At 38.8% G+C, this 18,567-nt stretch overlaps 1 protein-coding gene across 2 annotated transcripts in view; it reads right to left on the reverse strand.

The window, feature by feature from the left end:
- The window catches only part of MDFIC (MyoD family inhibitor domain containing), a 93,672-nt gene extending 75,587 nt beyond the window's left edge, over window positions 1-18,085 (reverse strand). The window contains exons 1-2 of one of the 2 annotated variants that reach the window (XM_043871612.1): window positions 17,868-18,085; window positions 17,393-17,581 (exon numbers count right to left, since the gene is read on the reverse strand). In XM_043871612.1, coding sequence (XP_043727547.1) covers window positions 17,393-17,477 — 85 coding nt within the window. In that variant the 5' untranslated portion in view covers window positions 17,478-17,581; window positions 17,868-18,085. The remainder of the gene's footprint in view (window positions 1-17,392; window positions 17,582-17,867) is intronic. The other variant, XM_043871611.1, reaches the window with a different exon arrangement.
- Between the last annotated feature and the right edge of the window lie 482 nt (window positions 18,086-18,567).

The raw sequence follows: 18,567 nt of genomic DNA on the forward strand, positions 1-18,567 counted from the left end.
ATAGGAAAGATTTTTCTAGTAGCTCTATACAGGAACTCTCTCCTCAGCAGAGTCCGACATTCTTGCTGCTACTGTTATGTAGCTGACTGCCGCCAGGTGTCATGCTAGTAGGCTTGATTCAATTAGTAACTCTAATTGAAGCTGAATGAAATTAATTATATAATTTTGAACTGTTCAAGTTTAATTCCATTAAAATTAATTCATGAAACCAGGGCATTATGAAGCAATGCTGACTAAAAGAAAATAGGTATGAATAAAGCCTCTAGACACACTTGACTCACATTTGAATCAAGTCCAATATTCAAGTGCTAAACACAGACCCTCTCAACTCTCCATTGACTAAATGAAAATGTCATGTGGCTCGTACACACACAGTTTTAGTAGTGACCCACTGCTAAGAAGAAAACAATGCTCCTCCTGCTCTGAATATTTATTGAGACAGTTATCTTTTTTTTTTTTTTAAGTTTCCTTATCTGTGAAATTCTAGAATTAGATGATCCCTTGAGAGCTTTTCAAGTTGAAAAAGGAAAGGAAAATTATCATTCTCTGTCTCATTATATTCAAGAAATGATAACTATGTAACTACTATTAAGTCACAATCATCAGTCTACCCAGCGCTGCCTCCTTTGAAAACTAAATGTCCTTAAGAGTTGGTCTCAGGCTTTTGCTATGATCATTAACACTCAGAACCAAAGCAAGGCTCAGAAAAAACTCCAAATTTAAACTGACTCACCAATTCTTCACTCTTATAAACTTCTGTGACTACTTGACTATTATGTGTTAACATATCTATTTTTATTTTATTAACACATCTTTAATATTAATGGAATACAAATATGGCAGCCTCATAAATGGTGTGCAGTTGTATCTAATACTGAATAAATGCATTGAGAGAGAATGAGATTTAACTGGTTACTGCAAAATGGGCACCATGATGTCCAGCCAATCTTATTAGAACTTTCAATAGGTTTGCGTCAGCCACTACTCATTAAGAGGAGAAAATAGCAGTTTCTAATAATGGATTTCTGTTATCTGTTTACGTTGCCTATCACTTCTGAATTACAGCAGCAGAAGCCATGGTCCTGGTTTAATTGATTCCTTTCTAGCTTTATGAAGGTTTGTAGGTGCAATTTAACTGCTATTTGGGCCTGAAAGATATGACAGGCCCACAAAGATTTGACAAGGAAATGTTTGATATGATGTCAAAGGCAATTAAATAATTTCAGTGATGCATAAAATCAATCTATCTTTCTACAGATTTCTGTATATACATCCTTTCCTCCCCAACTATATATATACAAGCACTCTTTCCCAACTTAGTAACACTCTCTTAAAAGGGGATCTTCGTCATGTCAATCATGCTGTTCTTCCAAGCCACTGGCTCTCTACTATAGACCATATTTAACATAAAGATACACAAGTCCCAACTTTGGGGTCCCAATTTGGGTGATATGGAGAAAGGAGGGTGTCACCATCATATATGGCCAGATTTGAAGGGGACTGTTTTAGGTAAGCTCTTTGGTACTATACAATTTAGAGAAAACTTCGAAAGTGTTAGTTGCTCAGTTGTGTCCAACTCTTCATGACTCTTACGAACTTAGCCTGCCAGGCTCTTCAGTCCATGGAATTCTCCAGGCAAGGATACTGGAGTGGGTTGCCAGAAGAGGGAATCCTTCTCCAGGGGAGCTTCCCAACCCAGGGATTCAACACGGGTCTCCTGAATTGCAGGCAGATTCTTTACCATCTGAGCCACCAGGGAAGCCCTTCTGTACTGTAAAATTTAGAGAAAACTTAGAAAAGCCCATCAAATACTGAGCTATAGGCCTTGCTTCTCATCCCCTTGTCACAGTATTCCAAGTTATCAGAAAATACAATTTTATCCAATCACTAATTAATATAGAGGGATTTAGTTCTGTCTCTATGTTAGAACAACACTCAGAATACTAAACCTTAATTACCACACATAACACTAAACAGTCCTACTAATAGATGAACATTAAGAAATATGTTTTAGATATCTAGTTAAAACAAAAGTTGAAGACACTTTAAAAATATCACTAGAGCAAAGGACAGTCATATACCACTGGCATCTGCTGCCAAGAGGCTAGCTCCTACACATTCTCCTTTGCCCACACCAAGGAGGGAAACACAGAAGAATCGGTGGATGAGGGGGAAAAGCTTGGTCCTTGATAATGAATCCTCTAGCTGGGAAAACCGAACACACACACACAAAATAATCAAGCAACTACAAAACAGAAGAGAATGAAAACTGCCCTGGGTCCTAATTCTGGGTCAAAGACTGACCAGCTGTGTGTCTGGGCCTCGGCCTCATTCTCTTTATCCAGAAACGAGGGCATTGAGCTGGATGGCTGCAGAGATCTTTGTTGTCTGTAAAATTCTATAAATCTGAGTCTGCACAAAGGCTAAACAATAGAGCCAAAACTTCATATACACACACACTGTAGGGTGTTTAGAATGGAGAAGAGAAAAATCATAGAAAAACTCTGTAAAGCACTGGGTTTGAATTAATTTTCAAAGAAAATGATGAGCATGAATTATGCCAAACAGTCAAAGGAAAAAGGTAAGAATTCTAAAGGATCAATTTAAATATAATATGTCCTACTCAGAAATGACTATCTGAAGGATCAATACTCTATTTTTTATTATTTTTCTAAAGAAAGGCGTGAATGGTGAGAAGTAATCTTTCTCCAATCTTGATTATTCTTGCTAAAGGATATGAGATTTAGGTAAATAGAATTTCCATTTGATTTAAAATTTTATAATATTTTGCCCAGTTGGCATTATCTAATTTTACTTATCTCAAACAGGTGGGGAATAAAATAACTTAATAGTGATTAATAAGAAAGAACAATCTAAATGTATAAAAGAGTACACTGGATAATAGTACATGTAAAATATTATATATGCCATATAACAACCACTTAGCTGATATGTAGTTGTTAAATAAGTAAAAAAGAAGAAAATGCTTCCTTTTGTTGAAAGAATAAGTTAATGATTTTATATTTACAGTATTAGCAATTTTCAAAGGACATTAATATGTTTTATTTATTTCATCTTCAGAATCCATTAGCTAATTTCATCTCTCTCCCAGGGTAGAAAGCCCATTGCAATACTCAGCCTTTCTCCAAAATTCCAAGGAATGCTACCTCATAAGGGATCATATTCTACTGTTTGTCAGTCTGATTCAGGAGTAAATTGTTCTTTATTTTAAGCATAAATATGCCATCAAGTGATCTTTAACTAGTTCTAGTTCTGCCCATTGTAGACAGAAATTAATAAACTTAAACTCACTTCTATAAGACAATCAATCATTCAAACTAATCCTGAGGGATATTTTTATCCATTAGTTTGTAGTCAAGCATATTTATTAACTGAATAGATAAATGGTTTTAACAAATAAGAGTAAGAAATGTATCTAGTAATGTTGTAGTCTGTTTCCAGGATGAAATGAGCTTGTCAAAGTTACTAATAAACTTTTAAAACATGTACAATACTGTTCACGAATCATCATTTTCCAAGAAAGAGACAATATTGTCTAAAAGTCCAGATATTTGAATCTTTCTTGATAAACAGAATCTGCCTAACAATGCAGGATATGCAGGAGACATGGGTTTGATTCCTGGGTCAGGAAGATCCCCTGGAGGAGGAAATGGAAACCCACTCCAATACTCTTGCCTGGAAAATCCCATGGACAGAGGAGACTGGCGGGCTACAGTCTGAGGTGCTGCAGAGAGTCAGACAGGACTAAGCATGCATGAACAACTCAATGAATAAGAACAAACGATAAATAAAAAGACTCAGGTTCTCAGGGACAGAAATACTATCCTTGCACTGTACTTTTTACTGGAGAAATGTTTAAGAACACAGAATCTGAAATCAAGGGACCTGGGTCCACCACTAACTACATGGATGCTGGGCAATTTCCGTAATCTTTGTCAGATTCTTTATCTTTAAAATGGTAATAACACCAGTCCATATATCAGGAGGTGGATGTGGAAAGAAATGTAACCATGCCTGGAAAGTAGAAAAGTAGACTGTCTGGTACATAATAAGGGCTCATTCACACTTGCTACTAATATTATATTATGTGTCATTACAATAAGCACCTTTTTAAAACCTTAGGGAGGTGTTGAGAACAGTATCTATCTATTCAGTAATCACTATATAAAAACCAAGCTAGAAATCTGTTTACAGACTGAATATAAGGAAAAGTATTTCTTCTTCTGAAAAGCTATATATATATATATTTTTTTCCCTTATGGACAATGAAAATGATATTAGAGAAAATGCTTTCTTTTTGCCTCACATTTGCAGATAAAATTGAATCATTGGGTTGGACCCTGCAGTTATACTTACACATTTCAATTTTCCCTCAGGTTTGGATCTCCTAGTTTCCATTATTCTGTGTGTGTGTGTGTGTGTGTGTGTGTGTGTGTGTGTGCGTGTGCGTATGTACTTTAAAGTACTTTTACAGGTTACCTTAAATATTCTCTTGAACTAGGCATAGGTTAGGTGTAAATGCACAAACCAATCATCAAATCTACTTCTTATCTGTACTTAATATGTATATTTTGTGGAAGACTAGTATAAATGATGGCGCTTGGCAGATATCCTTATAAAACTGCATAAAACTTAATCAGGATATAATTTACTTATTTCTTAAAGCAAGAAATATTAGCAGCTTTCTTTATGCATATAATTTGGGGCTGCTCCATGCTTGATCTACTTCAATTAAATATTTTATTTTAACCTATGACAGATCACTTATAATCTATATAATATGTATATTCTTACTGCCATGCAATCTGTATTCACATCTCCTTTATCTATAAACAATTTCATTTTTACTCTTCCATTCAAATATCAACATTATTTCAGATTATCTATGTGTATTCTGGATTATGAAATCTTAAATAATCTGAAACTAAAATGTTTGGGAAAAGTAAAAAAAAAAAAAAAAAAAAAAAAACTTTAAAAAATCTGGGTCTCTATTTCCCAGAGGCTAAGACAATGTGGAAATCTACAAATATTTTACAAATGTAACCTTTAAAAACCAAAGATAAGGCAGCTTTCAGGAAGACCTGAGGCTCTGGAATTTCACTTCCTCGCTGATCCAAATAAAGAAAAAAGAAAAAAATAATCCCTTAAGCTTAATGACCTTTAAGAAACATTGCAAAACCCTCCTGCTTTGCTTGATGTTCTAAAACAGATTAAAATTTCATTGTCCAAAACATTTTAAGATTAAAACCAAAATATTTTTAGCAGATGAATGAGCATATCACTAAATTTCTTAGTTTTATATATATACAAAAGTTATCATATAATCAGACATACTGTTTGTTGAATTAATTAAACGCTTAAATCAATTTAATCAACTAATTGTTATTGCCATTATTTTGAAAAATAGTAAGACTTCTGAGCAAAAGCTAAATTCATTCCTTCAAAGGGCTTCTTATGCAGTTAGAAGCTTATGGTGTGTTTAGATTTGAAAGAATGAGAAAAATGACATTGACTCAACTAGTTTAGTTGGGGTGGGTAGAAAACAATAGGTTTTATACACAGCAAATCAGAGAACAATTTTAAAATTATATGACTATGCAATTGAATACAAATATGCAAATAAATAGGTGCAAACTGCAGCAATAATGCAAAGTAATATCTCAACAATCAGGGCTCTAAATAAATGAGGGGTAAGAAAAATTAGGCACTTTCCAAAAAAAAAGGAGTGGGGAGGTTAGAAAACCGCAAGCTGACACAGGGCACCAGGACACATGATCTCAGTCATCTTACTCTCCTGCACCCTTTTACATCAGAATCTAAAGTTCCTCATCCTAAAAATGTATTTTCAGGATACCTGACCCCAGTCTCCTGCATCTTCAAATACAAGTTCAATAATGTTCTTCCTACCAGCAAATTCACTCATATTAAAGCCAAACATTCATAAGGCTCATAGAATTTTGAGTTACACGGACTCATAAAAATCTCTTAACACAACCTGATAACATAAATTCAGTTCAAAATATCAACATCCAGCATCCCAGGAAGAAAGCAAGGAGAGCAGACATGAATAATTTCAGAGACAGGGAAACAGCCTCACAAGATACCATACTTCAAGTTAGGAGTTCTTAAGTATTCAAAGACTTCCCCCAAATCGTCTAAAATTGACTTATAATTTTCACTGATTTATAGTATTTTGTTCTTTGCCATCAAAGTCTAATCTTTCCTCCATGTGACAGAGCCTCCATATTCAACCTACTTTTATAAGCATGATAATCTTCTTCAGTTCAGTTGCTCAGTCATGTCCGACTCTTTGCAATCCCATGACTGCAGCACTCCAGGCCTCCCTGTCCATCACCAGCTCCCAGAGTTTACTCAAACTCATGTCCACTGAGTCCATGATGCCATCCAATCATCTCATCCTCTGTCGTCGTCCCCTTCTCCTCCTGTCCCCAATTCCTCCCAGCATCAAGGTCTTTTCAAATGAGTCAGTTCTTCGCATCAGGTGGCCAAAGTATTGGAGTTTCAGCTTCAGCATCAGTCCTTCCAATGAACACCCAGGACTGATCGCCTTTAGGATGGACTGGTTGGATCTCCTTGCAGTCCAAGGGACTCTCAAGAGTCTTCTCCAACACCACAGTTCAAAAGCATCAATTCTTCAGCAATCAGCTTTCTTTATAGTCCAACTCTCACATCCATACATGACTACTGGAAAAACCATAGCCTTGACTAGATGGACCTTTGTTGGCAAAGTAATGTCTCTGCTGTTTAATATGCTTTCTAGGTTGGTCATAACTACTTTTCTTCCAAGGTTAAGTGTCTTTTAATTTCACGGCTGCAGTCACCATCTTTTTACTCTTTTTACTTTTTAGTCTTTTTACTCTTATCTAAAAAGCTATCCTGAAACAATTTGCCTTAATGACTGCCAAAATCCAGAGACACCTTATCTAGAGTAGTTCCCCTACTTAGTAATTAACTCTATTATAAAAGAAATTGAGGACTTTACCTTCTTCCCCTTTAAAAAAAATAAGGTTACACACCCATCTTTAGTGTTTTAACATCATCATTATTCTAAGTGCCATAGTTTTTAAAACTTTTCTGTTACCTCTCAGTTATACTAACAGATTCTATTAAGAACATTCTACCCCAAGCTCTCTGTTTAAGGGATGAACTCTTATTGAGCACTATTTACAAAAATGAAGGCCAATGGAAGTCAAAACTGAACCAAAGAAGTTCTTTAATCTGTAAAAGCATTTCTAAGCTATGATTTGAGTCTGATCTTGAAATAAATAAGTGAGAGAGGATGGAGAAGAGCATTACAAATAGTGGTAAAGCCACAAATATGACGATAATGAGAGACTCTGCAGTATATTGAAATCGATTTCTTAGACTTCAGAATGGTGGATATGAATTAGAAGTTGGGAGATGCTTCCTCTCTGGTAATTCTCCTAAAGGAGAAAACCAGGAGCCTCTTATTTAAACCATCAATACATCCTCTGGCCTTCTGGATCATTTCTTTGGGGCACTGCCTACTCGGAATTCTCCTTTAGGACCACCAACCCATTCTGGCTTTACAATCTCTGCAATCTCATTAACTTCCAGTTTTAGTCACCTCCAGGAGGATAACTTATAGATCCACTATGTTCACCCCAGTACCTATCTTCACCTATAGATTTGAAGTTTTAGCTCTACACCAATATACCTTTAGCAATTCAAACTTAACATTTCCACTTCTCTTCTGTCCCTGCCTGTTTCTCCAACTGTAGCTTGTAAACTGGTCAGTGGTTTTCACAGAATCACTGTCAATTCTCTATTTTCTCCTTATTGTCCCTTTCCCAACAATCAATTGCTAGAACCTGCTAGTTATAGCTCTCAATTTCTCTTAAATCTATACTTTCTTGCCTATATCCACTACCAGGGCCTATCCTCATTTCCTCTTCCAAACAGAAATGCTTTTCTAAAATAAAGATTGAATATGTTACTCCTTTGCTCAGTAAGAATTAAATCCATTATGCATTTGGGTGAAAACCTGATAGAGTTATTTTAACATTGTACATATTTTAATGTTGCAAATTCCTACACCTTTCCCATGTTCAATAATTTCAGCTTGTTATCTCAGTAAGAAATAAAGAGCAAAATCTCTCAGAAAATCTTCCTACAATCCTGCATGCTGCTTGGGTGATGTGACGAGAAAAATAAGAACAAAGTAGGCCTATATTCATAAAGACCCAGAAGATTAAAGGCTGATTCACCATGAAAAAAGCAGGCGAACTATTTCTATGAGTAGAGACAGCGAGGAGAGGAAACTGGTTCCCTCGTCCTCGGCCACCTGCCTTCAGGGGGTGTGTCACCTGCCCAGCCACAAGCTGCTTCATTTGTAGTGCTCAACTCTGCACAGTCCAAACCAAAAAGACCTACAAACTGTGTCTTCTTCAGCTCGGATCACTCACAGCCTAACTCAGACAAGACTGATCCCTTGCTATCCTGAGATTTCTCTCTTAACCTCCAGAAGCTCCAGAACTGAACCGGTCACCTTGAAACTGGCCGTAAACTAATCTGTCACAGGGCTCTTGTAGTTTTCTTGAACTGATATTCAGACAAGGGATTTGGTGCACACACACACACCTCATCCTCTCTCTCACTTAGCTTACAAGTTCTCTCTGGGTAGAACATGTGTTACACATTTTCAATTGTCACAGGATTTTGTACATAGTAGGCACAAAGGAAATAGCTGTTCATAAGTTTCCCAGTTTAAATATGTTGGTATATTTGGTAAGATATATTGTGCTAGCAAGAAAATGAATTTCAGACTTTATACCCGAAACTACTTACAAATCAGGCATAAAAGCACATGCATATGAATCATCTTACTTCAGATCATGTGGGTGTGAATCTGAAAACAGAAGTGGACTGCAAGCAGAAACCACAAACGAAATTAATGTTAAAATAACTCTTTTCATAGTTCCTGCTTAGTGAACTCTAAGCAATTAGAATCTAGAAAATACAACTCCATTTCCAAAAGTTACAGTAGAAACCCTAGCTCCTTCAGGATGTGTAGGCTAACCTAAAAACAAAATACTAAAAGCTTAAGAAACTTCAGTGTTAATGGCAAGAGAGAGAGGAGGGGGAAAAAGATGAGAGAGAAACAGATTATGAGAAAGAATCATCCAAAACACAGGACTGATCAAGACAGCAGGAAGGGCTGCAGCAAAGTTCAACTATGCAAACACCTAGACTCTAGCCAGTGCAGAGTCAATCTCCCCTTAATAAAAACTGAATAAAGACTTTTAGGAATAGAAACATAAAAATCATACCTCATGCCTTTATAGGGTGGAATACTTATATTAACTCAGAAAAACAATTTGGTGGAATTGTTTCCCTCTTCTGTTTGCTGTTGTTTTAACTAATTTTCCACTTGCAAAATGGCCTTTTAGATTGTGGCAATTTATGTTTCCTTTTCCCCCAAATCTTTTATTACAAAAATATAATGCTAGTAAAGTAATTGCACACTGTTATTAGACCTTTCCATGAAATCAACTCAACATGATCCAGGAAACAAGGTTCAAAGAAACAGGAAAGGCTCTTACACACCCAAAAATTCCACAGCTTCCCCACTAGCCCTGTAAAGGTCACTCTATTATATATGTTAAATCCTTGTACGTGAACTGACTGAACAAGGCCAACAGGGATGACTCTTGCTGACCAGAAATCACAGCCTGCTAATTGTACTTCTGGTCTCTCCAGCTCCCCATATAGCCTGGAACACAAGACCAGTTGGTACAAACACACTCTTCCCACACATGCCTGATCCTCCTCCCTTGCCCCGACTCCCACTGCTTTCATTCTGCCAATCTCCAACCCTAAGCCAATTCCAAAAATCCATTCTATCTGCTTTTATTCCCAAGGTCCCGAATGCTTCTTGCTGAGAAAGGCAATCAACCATGCTGACCGTGTCCACTAAAAATTCATGCCACTCATTCTTTGTTAAGCTCTCAGTGTTACTGAGCAATCTTTTTGTTTGCCCCAGATGGACTCCCTCTTGAATCCTTCCCAATCTTTTCCACACATCTCAAATTTCTTGACTCATCCTAACCCCAACTTGCTCTCAGCAAATGTTACATCTATTTTTCTGAGAACATCGAGGCCTTCAATAATCTCTTACTCATATGAAATTTTCTCTAGATGATCACTCATCCTTTTCTCCTATCCCCATCTCAAAGGGGAACTTTCCAAAGACTCTTATCATCCCCTTCCTTCCCAGGATTTTACTCTTTCAATTACAAAACACCCACTGCACCGCGGTTCCAACCCAGGCTCTTTCATCTTTTCTCTTTCTATCCCATGGCTTTCTTTCCATTAGTGTGTGATGGACGTGCTCAAAATTCTGCACCCAAAAGCAGCCCTCTCTACACCCTGCTTCTAACAAACTACAGCTCTTCTCATCTTCCATGGCCCCTAAATATCTAACATTTCTGTGACCAATCCTATAAACGCTCTCTCTGTATTCTTTCCCTTCTTCTCCCAAAAGGGTGGCCATTCCCCTAAATCATGTCCTTAAATACCCTCTCTCACTCTTGTGCCCATCCATCAGCTACTTGGTGGTAAACTGTAAGCCTGACCCTCACCTGAATCTCCTACTGACAGATTCTCCTTTTCAGTGGCCTACTGGCCATCCTGGCTTAGGGGTAATTTCCATGGAACCAACATGATCAAAAAACAGACTCAACTCCTCCTATATTTCCACTCAGGTTACAAAGCAAACCTATGAATTACCTTAAATTTCTATCTTTCCACCCCCTCCCATATTAAGTATTTTACCCAACCATATAAAATGCCATTGAACAAAATTGGACATTGTGCCTAGTTTCAGGAGATTCAAAAATGAGTAAGTAAAAATCAATGCCCTCAACATTCTCTTACAGCAAGGTAGAGCACTGTCCTACTTTTGCTATTGTTCTTAAATCCATAGTCTCAATTCCACTCCCACTGGTACTCCTCTCATCTTTTGTCAGGCTATTGTAAAATCCTTCTGCAAAGTCACGACCTTCACTCTTGCCTCTCCGTTCAAAACCATCCTCTGAGCTGCCACCAGATTTATTTTCTAAAAACACCAATTTGGTCCTATCCTTACCCTTATCAAGAACTTTCAATAGCTCACTACTGCCTACAGAAAGGATATACAAATTCCTCTCAGGAGAATCAAGGACCTCCTCAAAATTACTTTAGCTTATCTTTACAACTTTACTTTATTTTCAACTCCTTAATAGAGCTCATACAATGCTCTTAGTGAAGTCCTCCACATTCTGTAACAGACCTCGCTTTTCACATCTATCTCCACAAATCTTGTGGAGTTTGACTATGATTCTTGGTCCAACTCAAATCAAGAGTTTTTTCTGAGTTTTCCAAATGACCCAGATAGAGATGCTCTCTCTCTCCCATGTTGTTTGCCATCACTTTCTTTGTGTCTTTCTATAGCACCTTTCCATCTTCTTAATAAGTATGTGTAAATTTATTTCTCAAATATACTGCAAGCCCCAGATTTCATTCATCAATATTTTTCTCTCTGTATCTGTCACAAAGCATCATCTCTATTTATATATCGTGTGTATATATTGTGTATTTGTGTATTTATATATTGTGTGTAATAATATGTGTGTGTGTATGTGTGTAGATATATAATAGAACACTTACAGAGCACCTGAGTAAGGCAGAAATAAACAATTTCGTTCATCAATATTTCTCTCTCTGTATCTGTCACAAAGCATCATCTCTATTTACATATATTGTGTTTGTATATATATGTGTGTGTGTGTGTGTGTGTGTGTGTGTGTGTGTATAATAGAACATTCACAGAGCACCTGAGTAAGGCAGAAATAAACAATGTGAGGACAAACAAAAAGGGTATGGTAAGGATGAAAATTGCTATGAAATTACCCTGAATTACAAACACAAACATATATTAATAAATGCTTTCCCTATTCCCATCCTCCATCCTGACCCCAAACTATTTCTATTCTTTGTCATTTGCTGCCAGGACTCACAGTTGTTCTGGACAGCAACCAAGCCCTCCATTTACCCAATCATTTATTCCACAAACATATACTAGAGCCTACTTCAAAGTCAACAGTGCTCCCTGCCTATCTCAAGATTTTGTGCTATCATCTCCTTCCTTAACATGGTCCCACCCAGCTCAGTTCATACCACAGTGTCCCTCAGAACTTTATTCGCAGTTCTCAGCTCAAACAATTCAAGCTCTCCAAACATTTTCTTAAATCTATAGTCATATCATTTTAACCACTTCCTTCCTCCTTCCCTTCTTAGATTTCTCCCAGTTACTCCTCCTCTTATGCATTTGATTCTTTTTCTTAGCTGAGGGAACATGACTATGTCAAGCTGATAAGGCTTGCATTTCTCTAAACTTACAAAATGAACATTAGTTCCTTTAAGCCAAAAAGGATTTGGAGCATAAGGTCTACACCGCTTGAAATGCCCCCAAATCCTCTTCCAAATCTAGACAAGGTTTGTTATAGTTTTCCAGTTAAGCCTATTCTCTCAAGCACCTGTACTGAAAATGTTTCACTCACCTTTTTCTTAATTACCTGTATGTGGTTGCCAGTATCATTGAGTGTGTTCCCTATAATTTATCAATAACATTTAATAAAAGTCTCAACCATCTTTTTGAGATTATTGAGCTAAACATAATTTATCATTCTGTTTCTATGAGAAAGGATAATCCAGATTTCAAAAATCCAACTTACAAGTGAATACAGATCATGTGAAAACTAGGGACTTCTTTCCTTATTATGCCATAAAAATGCTGAGATCCCTAGAGAGAAGCCCAGGATGACGGGACAAAAATATCTACTGAGGTGGTAGAACAAAGAATTAAAAGATCTATTTATTGACTTATTTTTATCTCATTCTTTTCAATGTGTGTTTACATATTTCTTTTTTAATATTCATATATATTTGTACAATAGTATACATAATCTTGACAGGAAACTTTTTTGAGGGTGAAGACTCAGGACCCAGTTCAGTTCAGATCACTAATTGGGATATGGGATAAAAATGATGGCAAGCTCTAAGAGACAGTACACATGGAGTGATATGATTTAAAGTTTGGAACTTGAAAGGGAGATGTTTCTCAAGATTTTTTTAAGGCTTTCTATAAAAAACAAAGAGACTTTTAAAAAATCAAAAGCCTCTAAAAACAATGATTCTCAACTAGAGATAAAGAGCACCTGGAGACTGTCAAAAATGCAGACTCTTGAGTCTTACTCTCCAGATTGATTCTCTAAGTCTAGAGTGGAGCCAAAGGTGTCGGTAGCCTTGAGAGGCTAGAGTAGCATCTCAACACCGTCGTTATTCCAGGCCAGATAATTCTTTGTTGCGAGGGGCTACCATACTGTGTGAATTGTAAGATGTGTATAAGTGTTCTCCCTGGCCTCTACCCACTGCATCCCAGGAGCATCCACCCCACCCCACCAAACATGTTTCCAGAAGATGCCAAATGTTTCCTGCAAGGCACTTCATCCCTGATTGAGGACCAGAGACAGAAGTTGCCCAAAGATGACACACTCTGAGAAATGCCATTCTTAAAGGATAAAACAATATGGTAAACGTCAAAGAATATGGATATTACGAGCATACGTGGTATAAATTGAAATAAACAGGCTTCCCATAAAGGAAATCTGATTAGCCACTATAAATTCCTGACAAGTCAGCTAAGCTTCTAAGTCAAAGCTCTTCTTATGTAATTTCAACTTGAAGATTTTCTCCCTAGCTTCTATTTTAAATTATTTTTAATTAACTTTACTGGCATTTTGCATCCTGCTATGAAAAGTCCGCCTAATAGTCTCAGAGGACTCTCCCAAGAGAGAAGAGTGCATTAAATCACACATTATCACATTAAAGAATATTCCAGCACACAGTCCAACAGTCTAAATCTTGACAAATGCAATGGGGGAGGGAGGGGGGATACAAGGACCAGAACAGGCAAAGTGATTCACAGTATCCAAAGCTGATTATTTTCAATTCACCCATCTGTAGGAAAAAAGTTCTATTGATTCTCTACCTCAATCCACATTTATCACAATGACATATATTTCACAATTTGTGCTTCCATCCTGGATTCTACTGACTATGTATGAGACCCTGGACAAGTCACTTAAGTTCTTTGGCCATCCCTTCTAGAAAGTGAGCCAACTGAACTAAGCTATTTCTAAAGATCCTTCTAGTTACAAGTAGCAAACATGGAAGCATTTAATTAAAAGGCTCTTTTAATCGTATGGATTCTAGTAACTGCACAAAAAAGCAAAAGCCTACCAAGGTTGATAGCACAATGAATTTTAACATGCTTGACCCAAAAAAGAAAAAAATGACAATTAGATGAACCATGCATACAAGATCCATTCTCTTTTAAAACAAAAAGAAGTTTGGTCCAAACTACCATTCACTTATCAAGACACTTACACAGGTACTCTGTGTGAGAAGGACAATCAAGTCAGTCTTTCAGAAGTTCATCATAAATAGGGAAATAGTTTTAAATCACACATTTACTCTCCAGTTTCTATAACAGAAATCACAAATCAGCTGCTTTGGAGCCATTTCCAGCCTGCAGGTGTGGTTGTTTTGTTTGGCCTGGATAAAAATTGGATTTAATTAGCTGCCAACTTTTAAAAGGGAGTGATGATACATAAAAATCCATATTTCCGGTATCTCTTGAAATACTGGAAGATATTAAACCCAGTGGCAACAGTGAGCTGGACCAGAAGCACTGCCTCCGGGGCCCAGAGCTCCCCAGGGGTCCTCAGTCCCTACTGCTCCCTATCCTCCCACCCCCGTCCCGTCCCAGGTCCTTCTGACAGCATGGGGCATATGAGCTTATATCCTGGTCCGTGACAATTTTCAAAATGCACAAATAAGATTTCTAATGCTTTCAGAGCAACAGAACTGTCCTTGGAGAAGAATCACAGCCAAAAGGAAGAAGTTGTAAAGAGAGCGGTCTTGCTCTCAACATGAAAAACTTTCATAACTATCAATATGAATGCTGATAAGCAGAATGTGCTACACTGTAGGCATTTAACCACCTGAAAAAATGTAGAAAGAAATCCTAGACAAGATGGGGAGTTCAGACTAGAGACCCCCCAAATTTACTTTCAATTTTAACTTTTTATGCCTTCAGTCAGTTAGTACACATAGCTCATCACAACACAGTAATACATGTACAGGTTCTATGTCTTTACATACACACACACATATATATGCATATGCATATTAACACACATATATATGCATATGCATATTAACATACATATAAATTTAATTTTGTTTGCAGAGGAAGACTTGATTTTATCCTCCTCCTTCATGAAAAGACATTTTCTACTAACTTTCATAGAACATTCCATTTTTCTCACTGATTTTAATATACAAAGTTTTAAAATTAGGTTTCTATTAACTAAGCAGCCATATCTTACCAGAGTATTATTCAATTATTCTTCTGAAAAGATGATCAAGAATCCAAGGATAGAAGGACGAGGATGAAAGAACTCGAGAACGAGTTTAGAGAAGTGTGGCCTGCAGGCGAAGGTTCTTCACTAGCATCTTTACCAACAAAACCACCCTAACCATGGCAGCTACATATAATTTTCTCCCTGCCCACTTGATCCAAAACTTTTTTCCTTATGAGATCTGCTTGTTTGAGATACAACCTTTTAATAAGATTCTGAAGATTTTCTTTTGTAAAAAACTTAACTTTATATTACATTCACAATTAAATTGATGCCTATTTAAGGATGCAGCAAGTCAAAGTAAACTAATTTAAAAAACTAAACAAACAAACAAAATTGCTGCTGAGGCTGAGTCAATTTTCAGGTAAAACATATCCCAAGAGTTTCCACATTGATAATGTGTTACATGCAGTCCACAGTTCTCTTCAGAACATTCTAGAGGTTCGCTTCCTAAAAACATATCATGTGATACCTTACAGCATTACATCTGCACAGGTGGATTAGGTATCACTGCAAATTCTGCTGACTTTAAAATGTATATTTTTAAAGTTGGACATTGCAGATATCGCTAGTTCTAAGTCAACTGTTTTTCTAGTGTGTGTGAGCTTGATTTTTGACATAAGCATTTGTTAACACTAGTGATTAACAGCTCAAGTGTGAACCTGAACAACCCATCAAGGAGCCCATATGACTACTGAGGACATGCCTAATGACAAGAAAACAACTGCCTTGGCAATATAATGTTCCGAACATAGGCTGCTTCTGGGAAAATGTGTTTATCATTCTGGTTCTGATTTTCTCTATTTAGAAAAAATGACTCACTGTTTAGAAGCAAAAAAACAACGATAAACATAATTCAATTTAACAGCCTTTGAATGCCAGGACATTTTAATTTAGTCATGGATGTTTTCTGCTTTTACCTACTGTGGGTTCAACATTAACTTCTCTTCCACTTTTTAGTGCTTTAACAAAAAGAATCCCAAGAAGCTCATGACATTATTCTTAAGGCTGGGGGGCTGGGGGATATCAGGCTTGAAATCAAGATTTAAAAACAGGTTACTGAACCTTGGAAAATTATTTAGTTTATATGAGTCAGAACCCTTTAAAGCAGAGTCACACTAAGAGGAAGATACATCAGATTAAGATCCTTTCTCTCTGTCACCAATGAAAACCTGATGTATGTTACCTTCAAGAGAAGATCCTGTCTGACATGTGTATAAGCTTCTTATGGAAGTTTCCCAGGAACAGGAGTACTTTTTTTTTTTTTTTACAGACTGTATTTGTTTACAACTTGGATGAACACAAAGACCTAATTCATTCTTGGAAAGCATTTCTTTTGAAACCTGTTTATTTCAAAACAAAAAAGTTATTGAAAGCATGTGCATGAGCCATTCCAAAGCAATTGGTCACAGAAACCTGGATTATCAAAGCTGCAGAGGAGCCCACAAGAAATAGAAAGATGAAGGGAGAGTGCTGGTTTCTCAAAAAGCAGCGGCAGTCCTGGATCTGCTGAAGACACAGAACTTAAGTGGTGGGGAAGGCTTCGGAGCCCACACTGTTGGGTCTTAGGCCCTGAAATGCATATGTTTAAGAAAGAAGTGATCCTGTCATCCAGTTTCTCGGCAGCCAAAGGAAAGGGGAGTGGAGAGATCAGCGGATCCCGCCCTCTTATCCGGTTGTTGATCTGAGGCTGCGATCCTGGAGAACTTGCTTGAATAATGCTAACTATGCAAAAGTTCACTACTACGAGGTAGGCTCAGTCCTTGCACCAATTCCCCCCACACAGATTCCAAGCAGTAAATGTGCGAACACATTTTAAAATGCAACAGTGACAAAGGAGCTTGCAACTTGCAAGCGGCACTCACCCTGGGCTGGGGCGCCCAGCCGGCCACCGCCAGCCTCAGCCCCGCGCTGGGGCCCGGGAGCCAGGGCTTCCCCCGCGCCGGACATGGGCCGCTCCGCTGAGCCCGCGCCGCGCCTCCGCCTAGCTCGCCGCCCTTCGGGGTCGATGCACCAGGGGCTGGGAGGTGTTGGGTGCAGGGAACTGAATGCTTCTGGCGAGGATTGGAAAAAAAAAAAAAAGTGTTTTGAGAGAAGAGCACACACCACCCCTGCGGGACATTCCCTCCCTCTCTGCTTCCCTTCCCCAAACCCCACCCCGGGGAAGTTTTGATTTGAAACCCGGGAGGAAAACTGTTACCTAGCAAGTGACAGCAGCCAGTCCTAGTGGACAGAAGGGGGGCCCTCAAGGGGGAGGCGCTAGAAGGGAGATCGGATTTGGGAACAGCTCGGGGAGGGGAGCAGACCCCTCCTCCTCCCGCCAAGAGCACCGCCACCTACCTCGGCATCCCCCAACACACTCAAAGCCCTTTCCTCCTCCTCCTCTTCCGCCTCGGAAAGTTAGCGAGGCTCCGGCAGGGGCCGCAGGTCGCGGCGGCTGGACGGCGGCAGCCGCCTCTGGGTGTCCCTCCCAGCCTGCGTCCCGCTCAGCAGACACCTCAGTGGCGGCAACGGCAGCAGCCGCTCCTCTGGCTCCGTGCTCTCCGCCCCCTCTTTCCCGTCAGCTCAGCCCGGCCGGTTCCCCTCTGATGGGACTCTTGCCCCTCTGCCTCTCTTTCCCCCTTCCACCACTCCTGCACTCCAGAAACGCTTCTCGCTCTGTGGCGCCTTTTCATCATATCCGGATCAGAGAGGCCTCGAACTCTTGGCTCTCTGCCCCGAGGCTGGGGGCGGTGCGACCCGGGCTCGGCCTCCCGGTGCCTCGCGCAGGGCTCTGTCTGGGTCAGGAGGCCAAAGCCCGACAGCGTTGGCGCTGGGCGGGGTGGGGTGGGAGTGTCCTCCCGGGGAAGGAGGCAGTTGGCTATTCCCTTGGCTGCCCCCCACTCAGAGAGTCACCCCATCCCTCTCCCACTCCTGCCCGAGCCCCACTGACAGTATGGGAATGCCTTGAAGGAAGCAGAAGCCTTCAGGGTGGACAATGCAAAATGAAAAAGTATCACTTTCCTGACAGAATACAGAAAGAGTAGTTTTGAAACCCTGA

This window comes from Cervus elaphus, chromosome 18 (assembly GCF_910594005.1).
Source record: "Cervus elaphus chromosome 18, mCerEla1.1, whole genome shotgun sequence".
NCBI lineage: Eukaryota > Metazoa > Chordata > Mammalia > Artiodactyla > Cervidae > Cervus > Cervus elaphus.